The 10,369-nt window shown below is 40.6% G+C and overlaps 1 protein-coding gene across 1 annotated transcript in view; it reads left to right on the forward strand.

Moving 5' to 3' along the window:
- ACADSB (acyl-CoA dehydrogenase short/branched chain) overlaps positions 1 to 6,055 on the forward strand; it is a 38,334-nt gene extending 32,279 nt beyond the window's left edge. The window contains exons 9-11 of the mRNA XM_030941506.1: positions 2,011 to 2,148; positions 3,966 to 4,065; positions 4,600 to 6,055. Coding sequence (XP_030797366.1) covers positions 2,011 to 2,148; positions 3,966 to 4,065; positions 4,600 to 4,670 — 309 coding nt within the window. The 3' untranslated portion in view covers positions 4,671 to 6,055. The remainder of the gene's footprint in view (positions 1 to 2,010; positions 2,149 to 3,965; positions 4,066 to 4,599) is intronic.
- Positions 6,056 to 10,369: the final 4,314 nt, after the last annotated feature.

A 10,369-nucleotide genomic window follows, 5' to 3' on the forward strand; every position in this document is an offset into this window, starting at 1 on the left:
TGTGGGTACACAGGTACCCACAAACATTTATGGGGTACATGAGATGTTTTGATAGAGACATGCTATGTGAAATAAGCACATCGAGGAGAAGACATTTTGATCTTAAAAAGCAACATTATTATAGCTGTATAATGCTTTGATTAAAGTTAGTAGAGTTTTTTCTAACACGTTATCTCATGTTTGCTTTGCATGCATTCATTCATATCTTTCTGACCTCGAGACTGCATGGTCCTTGAGGGTAGAGACCAGCCTATTCATCTTTATTAATTTCAATTGTTTATTCAGTATAGATTTATTTAGCATGTTCTCCATGCTAGGCCTTGTGTTCACAATGTAGTTACGGAATGAGTATTCAGCAATGGTGAGTTCTTGTAGAGCAGAAGACATGTCTCAGTCACTTTCCTGCCTCTCTCAGTACTTAATGTGGCAAATGGAATAGACAGCATGGATGGTGACTGTAAGTTTAATTGAACTGAATGTATTTTGCAAAAATAATCAGAATCTCTGAGTTCCACATAAAAAGCCAAACTCCTAGAACAGTGATACTTGTATAGAAACAGACAAATTCACTGATGGAACAAAACAGAAAAGCCGGAAATAGACCCATGCATGTATGCAGATTTGATGTATGATAGAGATGGCATTACAGATCCCTAAATGGGAATATTCTTTCTGTGTGAGAAAATAATGAAACTGTATTCCTACCTCACACCATACACAGAAAATAGATGTCAGATGTAAAGACATAATGTTAAAAGCAAAACTTTAAAGATTTTAGGAGAAAACAGAGAATATCTTTATAACCTCATAGTAGGAAAGGTTTTTGTAAACGGACACAAAAAGGACTAATCCTAAAGATAAGATGGGTGGTAAGATTGGTAAATTTTTTTCCTGGAAAGATGCTCTAAAGTGAAAAGATAAATCACAGGGGAGAAGATAGTGACTCTACACATAGGTTTGTGGGTGTTTAACTTACTATTATGCTTCATAGCCTACATATATGGAACATCGTCTTTTTTTGTACATATGAAATTGTCGTGTGTATCACATATTTCAGGAAGAGAAAGAGAAGAATCTGTAGGGTATTAACGAACAGTGCTGTTTTTCTCCAACTTGTCCCTCCCTTTTGTTTAGGAAAGGCCATTCCTGGGATTTGTGTGTGATTGCCTTAATCAAGGTTCACTGTCTTAATATTCATCACACATTATTACAATTATTTAATTGTCTGTTCTCCCTGCTGGACTATATATTATAAATCATGAGAACAAAGAACTCTGGCTGTAATGTTCAGTGCACTGCCTCCGTCACGCTCAGGGCGGTGCCTGCCATCTCAGAGGTGCCCAATAACTATCTGGGTGGATGGATAGGTTAGGCATGAGAAACATTTCAGTTTGTAATAAACATCTGTGCCTGTTATTTCCAGGAAATTGTTTACAAATGTTAATGTTTGTATTCTGGCTCACTAAGTTAACCGTTGTTTCTTTTATTGGCAAACATTTAGTGTGGACCTAATCACTCTCTAAAATTTCAGGGTGGTAGTAATTGGTGCTTCATATATTCTTCATTGCTTTGTAGCTAACATCTTTTAATGCTTGGAAGCCATATGCAAAATCAAAATTTTCTTAATTCAAGCAAATAAAGAATATATTCAAAGTTTTGCTGTGCCAGGATTAATTTAAGCTCAATTTTGATCAAAAGAGAGTTGAAATAATTATTAAATATAACAGTCAAGTGTTTAAACCTAACTTTATGATACTTTACTATTTAAATCTTCATAATCATGAAGAATTACATGAACTTTGAAGTTTTTCTAGGAAAAGAGGATTTAACGTTACTTATAATGTCACATTTCATTTTAGATTACAAATGTTAAAGTGTTTAAAAGACGTGAATGTGAATTTCCTTTGGGGTATATTTTGAGTCTGTCAGTGTTGTGTATCTAAGCAGGACTTTCAGGTTGAGGTGCTTTTTTGAAATCATAATTCTCTAACTTGGGCCTGACTGTTACAGGGCCTCCAACACCAAGTGGCTCATGCGGCCACCCAGCTGGAAGCTGCAAGATTACTAACATACAACGCTGCTAGGCTTTTAGAAGCTGGAAAGCCATTCATAAAAGAAGCATCAATGGCCAAATACTATGCATCAGAGGTAAAAAAAAAAAAAAAAAGGAAAAGAAAAAGTAATTTAGCCTTCTTTTTTTTTTTCCAGATATATACTTATTAACAGTTTCTCTTGGGATTGTTGATTGTACTTTGGTTGTTTTTCAAGTTAAGATAACATGGACTCTTACTTCTTATAATAGAAAAGCAAAAAAGGAAAACTGCCATAGGAAAACACTTGAATTCTGTGAGGTCTCAGTGATTCGTTGAGTAGCCCAGCTCAGATAGACCACCCATCTCATATCCATGGCTGAGCTTCCTCTGAATGAGGGTGTCATGCCTATGGTGTCAAGTTCAGGCAAAGTGAATGCCGTGGAAGATGATGGGTCCATCATATGAAGAAATCAGATTTAAAACACCAAGAAAAGATTGTCTAAAACTTTCTACTCATACATTGGCTTTCTATAGCTAACACATTAGACTGTGGCTAGAGAATTTAGCCAAATCATCGGGCAGCTGTTTCGCAGCCTCAGCGGTATCTTACTCATTTCATGGCTTTAAATTCTCATGTAACCTCTCCAGCCCATAAATTTAAATCTCCTGCCTCAACTTCTTTCTGAATTCCAGACTAACATGTCCAACTTCTGCTTCACCATCAGAACCTGAACGTCATCTTGACTCCCTGCTTTCCCTCACCCCACACATTGAGTCCAGCATCATCTCCTGTGAATTCTACCCCCCAGATGAATTCTACCCCCAAAAGATTCCTTGAATGGTGTATTTGTCTCCCTCTCCACTGCCACCTCTGTACTGCAGTCACCTTGCTGCTCTCCTGGTCCCTGGTGCTTCCTCCCATCCAGCCTCTCTCCTTTTTCAAAGTGGCAGCGAGGCCATGTCACCTTCCCGCTTGAAACCCTTTAGTGGCTTCTCACAACAAATGGAACTCTATCTGTACTAGATTTCAATTGCTGCTATAACAAATTACCAAAAAATCAGGGACCTAAAACAACGCCATTTCATTTTCTCTCACTTCTAGAGGTCAGAAATCTGAAGTGGTTCTCACTGGAATACAGGGGCTGCCTTTCTGCTGTTCTGGGGGACAGCTGTTTCCAGCTTCTAGGGGCTGCTCACATTCCTTGACTTGTAACCCCTTCCTCCGTCTTCAAAGCCAACAATGTGGTGTGTTCAGATCTCTCTCTGACTCTGCTTCCTGCCTCCGTGGTCATGTCACCTTCCATGACTAACTCTCCTGCCTCCTCCTTTTCCTTATAAGGACTCCTGTGATTATATTACAGCCACCCAGATAATTCAGGGTAATCTCTCCATCTCATGTCCTTACCCACATCTGCAGAGTCCCTACTACCATGGAAGGCAGCATATTTGCAGCTCTGAGGGATAGGATGTGGACGTCCTTGAGGGGCCATTCTGCAGGGTCTCTCGCTCCTCCATTCTCTTTTCACACTTCACCCCAGTCCCAGCCCACTGGCTGCCTCAGGGGCTGGAAATTGAAGAGTTCATTCTCCCCTTGGAGGCTTTCCACATGTTGGTCCTCAGCTTGAAATGTCCCCTAGCTCATCCGTTAGGCCCCCAGTAAACATTTCCCGAATAAATGATATCCCTCAGCAGGCAGATTCACGTGAACAATGCTCTAATTTCTTAAGAAAATGGGGATTTAGTGAATTAATAGGATGTTTTACAGAAAGGGTATGGAGAATGGGACTGAAGAGACAGTGCTAGTTTAGAAGATAACTTCAGTCCTTCCAATGCCAGTAACAGTGAATCCATGTTGCTGAAAATGTTATCCAGAAGTGTTTATCATGTAGAAGTTATGTGGTTTCAGTGTGTAATTGCACTTGCTTTTGGTAGATTGCAGGACAAACAACCAGTAAATGTATCGAGTGGATGGGGGGAGTAGGCTACACCAAAGATTACCCTGTGGAGAAATACTTCCGAGATGCAAAGATTGGTAAATAGATATTTATTTTTATTTTTATTTTGTTTTATTTGCCTCTATAGGTATTTTGGCTGTTTTATTTGTCAATTTTATCCTAGGCAAAGGCAATTTTAATTTCTGCAGTATATGTTTATTGGCTCTCTTTACGTGGCTGGATTTTTTTCTTACCTTGTCCTTCAAAAAAAAATTGTTCTGTACTTTTTTAAAATATCAAATTGCCTTTTTAAATGCCTCAACAAGTTTTTTAGTAAAACTGCCACAAGTAACAGTCTGAACTTATGCATCAATTGTTGAAGAATCAAAATCTTCAACTTTTGATTAAACTTTAGTCAGTTTAATCCTGATCCTGGACATCAAGAAACCAAATGGAAAATTGTCATCTCTTAGTCAAAATTACACTGTGAAATAGTACTCTATTCAGGGGACATCAAGTGATGTGACTAGTAACTGTTTTATAGCAAGCGCAGAGGTGATGTTTATAGAGCTATTTCTTGTCTTAACTGTGTGCCAACTCCTCATTGTTCCTTCTGCTTCCTTTTGCTTAAGGTACGATATACGAAGGAGCTTCCAACATCCAGTTGAACACCATTGCAAAGCTTATCGATGCAGAATACTGACGTCTGTAGGAGTAGGACCCCTCCCTGGTGTCACTGTTGTAAAATTTTAAACTGTTGTGTCTTGTTGGGAGTAAGTGCCTTGCATGGGAATAAACTTCCACAGCATTCAAATATTTTACTGAAGCCCTTAGTCAGGGTCCTGGGGGTTGGCCTTTTTGGTTTTCTCTTTTCAGGCTGTTTAACTTAGGCACAGGAGATCCACTTTTAAACTTGGGAAATAAGCACCTGTGTTTTTTTCCAAAACTGTTTTTAAAGCTTGAGACATATATATATTTTTAAATTTGAGACGGAGTCTCACTCTGTCACCCAGGCAAGAGTGCAGTGGCATGATCTCAGTTCACTGCAGCCTCGACCTCCTGGGTTCCAGTGATTCTTATGCCTCGTTCTCCCAGGTAGCTGGAACTACAGGTGTGCACCATCACGTCTCACTAATTTTTGTGTTTTTAGTAGAGATGGGGTTTTGCCATATTGCCCAGGCGGGTCTCGAACTCCTAGCTTCAAGGGATCGCCCACTTTGGCCTCCCAAAGTGCTAGGATTACAGGGATAAACCACCGTGCTTGGCCGGATATTTATATTATCATTCTAGTTTCAGAGTATCCAGAAGTTTCATCCCATCATTTTGAAAAACAAAGGTATCTGAAGTACAACATTACTTATAGAAATAGTTACTTTATATTCCTATTAAATCTTAATCTGGTGGCATCAGAGGAATATTTGTTATATAGTAGGCAATTTTTATCCAGTACTTTATAGATTCAACTCTAAGTTGCAAGTGAGGTCAAAACTGATGAAAATTTATTTAGAAAAATCTAAAAATTCTGGTTTTAAAAATGAGAATCAGTGGAAAATAAGGGTATAATTTTGTAGGTCATATAATGGAAGAAAATATTATTTTAACAATGTAAAGCAATATGATTTGTTACTATAATTGACCTGTATAAAAGATACATTTCATGGTGGTTTCAGTAGGTCATTTTAAAAACCAATGTACATTAATTTTCAAGTATAAGGTTTAAGTAATTTCATTTAATAATCAGAAAATATTCAATACAGTGTTGGAATATTCTGTCATGCACTATTTTTCCGTTGACAATTGCTGTTAATTGAATACGGTTTCTTCAGTCATGGTTATTGCACTTTATCCTGAATAATAATTCAGAAATTGGGTTTCGGTTCAGTGATTCTCAAGAGAAAGATCTCTTGCCCATTAGGAAGTGTATCAAAATCTCATAAGAAATGAGGGAGAGAAGGGGGCTGTGGAGTTTGAAAAAGTATATTCAATATTAAAATAATTTTATATTTGGGAAGGCAAAAATGAATCTATTGTTTTGCTATACAGGTTATAAACAGGCAAAATCAATAAAGTATAGACCTGGTTGTATTAGTCTGTTTTCATGCTGCTGATAAAGACATGCCCAAGACCAGGAAGAAACAGAGGTTTAATTGGACTTAGAGTTCCACATGGGTGGGGAGGCCTCAGAATCATGGTGGGAGGTGAAAAGCACTTCTTACACGGTGGCGGCAAGAGAAAATGAGAAAGAAGCAAAAGTGGAAACCCCTAATAAACCCATCAGATCGCGTGCTTATTTACTATCACAAGAATAGCACGGGAAAAACCGGCCCCCATGATTCAATTACTTCCCCCGGGTCCCTCCTACAACATGTGGGAATTCTGAGAGATGCCATTTAAGTTGAGATTTCAGTGGGGACACAGCCAAACCATATCATTCTACCCCTGGCCCCTCCAAATCTCATGTCCTCACATTTTAAAACCAATCGTGCCTTCCCAACACTCCCCCAAAGTCTTAATTCATTTCAGCATTAACCCAAAAGTCCACAGACCAAAGTTGCATCTGAGACAAGGCAAGTCCCTTCCACTTATGAACATGTAAGATCAAAAGTAAACTAGTTACTTCCTAGATACAGTGGGGGTACAGGTATTGGGTAAATACAGCCATTCCTAGTTACTTCCTAGATACAGTGGGGGTACAGGTATTGGGTAAATACAGCCATTCCTAGTTACTTCCTAGATACAGTGGGGGTACAGGTATTGGGTAAATACAGCCATTCCTAGTTACTTCCTAGATACAGTGGGGGTACAGGTATTGGGTAAATACAGCCATTCCTAGTTACTTCCTAGATACAGTGGGGGTACAGGTATTGGGTAAATACAGCCATTCCTAGTTACTTCCTAGATACAGTGGGGGTACAGGTATTGGGTAAATACAGCCATTTCTAGTTACTTCCTAGATACAGTGGGGGTACAGGTATTGGGTAAATACAGCCATTCCTAGTTACTTCCTAGATACAGTGGGGGTACAGGTATTGGGTAAATACAGCCATTCCTAGTTACTTCCTAGATACAGTGGGGGTACAGGTATTGGGTAAATACAGCCATTCCTAGTTACTTCCTAGATACAGTGGGGGTACAGGTATTGGGTAAATACAGCCATTCCTAGTTACTTCCTAGATACAGTGGGGGTACAGGTATTGGGTAAATACAGCCATTCCTAGTTACTTCCTAGATACAGTGGGGGTACAGGTATTGGGTAAATACAGCCATTCCTAGTTACTTCCTAGATACAGTGGGGGTACAGGTATTGGGTAAATACAGCCATTCCTAGTTACTTCCTAGATACAGTGGGGGTACAGGTATTGGGTAAATACAGCCATTCCTAGTTACTTCCTAGATACAGTGGGGGTACAGGTATTGGGTAAATACAGCCATTCCTAGTTACTTCCTAGATACAGTGGGGGTATAGGTATTGGGTAAATACAGCCATTCCTAGTTACTTCCTAGATACAGTGGGGGTACAGGTATTGGGTAAATACAGCCATTCCTAGTTACTTCCTAGATACAGTGGGGGTACAGGTATTGGGTAAATACAGCCATTCCTAGTTACTTCCTAGATACAGTGGGGGTATATGTATTGGGTAAATACAGCCATTCCTAGTTACTTCCTAGATACAGTGGGGGTACAGGTATTGGGTAAATACAGCCATTCCTAGTTACTTCCTAGATACAGTGGGGGTACAGGTATTGGGTAAATACAGCCATTCCTAGTTACTTCCTAGATACAGTGGGGGTACAGGTATTGGGTAAACACAGCCATTCCTAGTTACTTCCTAGATACAGTGGGGGTACAGGTATTGGGTAAACACAGCCATTCCTAGTTACTTCCTAGATACAGTGGGGGTACAGGTATTGGGTAAACACAGCCATTCCTAGTTACTTCCTAGATACAGTGGGGGTACAGGTATTGGGTAAATACAGCCATTCCTAGTTACTTCCTAGATACAGTGGGGGTACAGGTATTGGGTAAATACAGCCATTCCTAGTTACTTCCTAGATACAGTGGGGGTACAGGTATTGGGTAAATACAGCCATTCCTAGTTACTTCCTAGATACAGTGGGGGTACAGGTATTGGGTAAATACAGCCATTCCAAATGGGAGAAACTGGCCGAAACAAAAGGGTAACAGGGCCCATGCAAGTCTGAAGTCCAGCGGGGCAGTCAAATTTTAAAGCTCCAAAATGATCACCTTTGACTCCATGTCTCACATCCAGATTACACTGATGCAAGAGGTAGGTTCCCATGGTCTTGGGCAGCTCCGCCCCTGTGGCTTTGCAGGGTACAGCCTCTCTCCTGGCTGCTTTCATGGGCTGGCATCGAGTGTCTGCGGCTTTTTCAGGCACACAGTGCAAATTGTCTGTGAATCTACCATCCTGGGGTCTGGAGGACAGTGGCCCTCTTCTCACAGCTCCACTAGGTGGTGCCCCAGTAGGGACTCTGTGTGGGGGCTCCAACCCCATATTTCCCTTCAGCACTGCCGTAGAAGAGGTTGTCCACGAGGGACCTGCCCCTGCACCTAACTTCTGCCTGAGCATCCAGGCATTTCCATACATCTTCTGCAATCTAGGCAGAGGTTCCTAAACTCCAGTTCTTGCTTTCTGTGCACCCACATGCTCAACACCATGTGGAAGCTGTCAAGACTTGAGGCTTTTGTCCCCTGAAGCCACAGCCCAAGCTGTACATTGGCCCTTTCAGCCACAGCTGGAGCAACTGGGACACAGGGCACCAAGTCCCTAGGCTGCACACAGCATGGGAACCCTGGGCCCAGCCCTTAAAACCACTTTTTCCTCCTGAGCTCCAGGCCTGTGATGGGAGGGCCTGCCAGGAAGTTCTCTGACATAGTCTGGAGACATTTTCCCCAGGGTCTTGGGAATTAACATTAGGCTCCTTGCTACTTATGCAAATTTCTGCAACCAGCTTGAATTTCTCCCCAGAAAATGGATTTTTCTTTTCTATTGCATAGTCAGGCTGCAAATTTTCCAAACTTTTATGCTCTGCTTCCCTTATAAAACTGAATGCCTTTAACAGCACCCAAGTTGTCTCTAGAATGCTTTGCTGCTTCAACATTTCTTCTGCCAGATACCCTAAATCATCTCTCTCAAGTTCGAAGTTCCACAAATCTCTAAGGCAGGGGCAAAATGCTGCCAGTCTCTTCGCTAAAACATAACAAGAGTCACCTTTGCTCCAGTTCCCAACAAGGTTTTCATCTCCATCTGAGACTACATCACCTGAATTTTATTGACAATATCGCTATCAGCATTTTGGGCAAAGCCATTCAACAAGTATCTAGGAAGTTCCAAACTTTCCCACATTTTCCTGTCTTCTTCGGAGCCCTTCAAACTGTTCCAACCTCTGCCTGTTACCTAGTTCCAAAGTTGCTTTCATATTTTTGGCTGTCTTTTCAGCAATGCCCCACTCTACTGTTAGCAGTTTATTGTATTAGTCTGTTTTCACACTGCTGATAAAGACATTCCCCAAGATTGGGAAGGAAAAGAGGTTAATTGGACTTACAGTTCCACATTGCTAGGGAGGCCTCAGAATCATGGCGGGAGGTGAAAAGCACTTCTTACATGGTGGTGGCAAGAGAAAATGAAGAAGCAGCAAAAGTGGAAACCCCTGATAAACCCATCAGATATCGTGAGACTTACTGTCATGAGAATAGCACAGGAAAGACTGGCCCCCATGATTCAGTTACCTCCCCCTGGGCCCCTCCCACAACTTGTGGGAATTCCAGGAGATAAATTCAAGTTGCAATTTCAGTGCGGACACAGCCAAACCATATCACTGGTGATGCCACTTCTTCAGTATTAGGGATTCTCAGTCAGAAGAGACCCCTTCTGTGGTACACTTCCTGAGTCCCCTCAGGAGGAAGGTGGACAACAGAGAAATGAGAGTTTTGATAATTTCTGAAAGAGAAACATGCGTTAGAGAGGAAAAATGTTCCCAGGCTCGTGCAGTTGCTTAGAATAATCATTACTGTTAAATGAGAAACATTTTAGTACTTTAATGAAAGGATAATGTTTATTTAAAAAACCTGACATTTCCAGAGTAATTTTGCTTTGCACATTCATGTTTATTGAAGTGGACTAATTTCTATAATGCAAATCAGAGTTAAATATTAAAAATTGACATAGGAATTATATTAAAATATTAGGAAGAAACAAGGACACATTTAGACCTTGAATCCAAAGAGATAAAGCCTACTTGACTTTCAAATGGAGAGATGATGAAAACCCACTCATTCAGTCTTTCAGAACAAAAAGACCATAATCTGATGAGTAGGAGATGGATGAAATGCCCTACAGAGGCCTTGGACATCTTTAATTTCTGTGATTATGTGAAAGA

Source organism: Rhinopithecus roxellana, chromosome 11 (genome assembly GCF_007565055.1).
Source record: "Rhinopithecus roxellana isolate Shanxi Qingling chromosome 11, ASM756505v1, whole genome shotgun sequence".
Lineage (NCBI taxonomy): Eukaryota > Metazoa > Chordata > Mammalia > Primates > Cercopithecidae > Rhinopithecus > Rhinopithecus roxellana.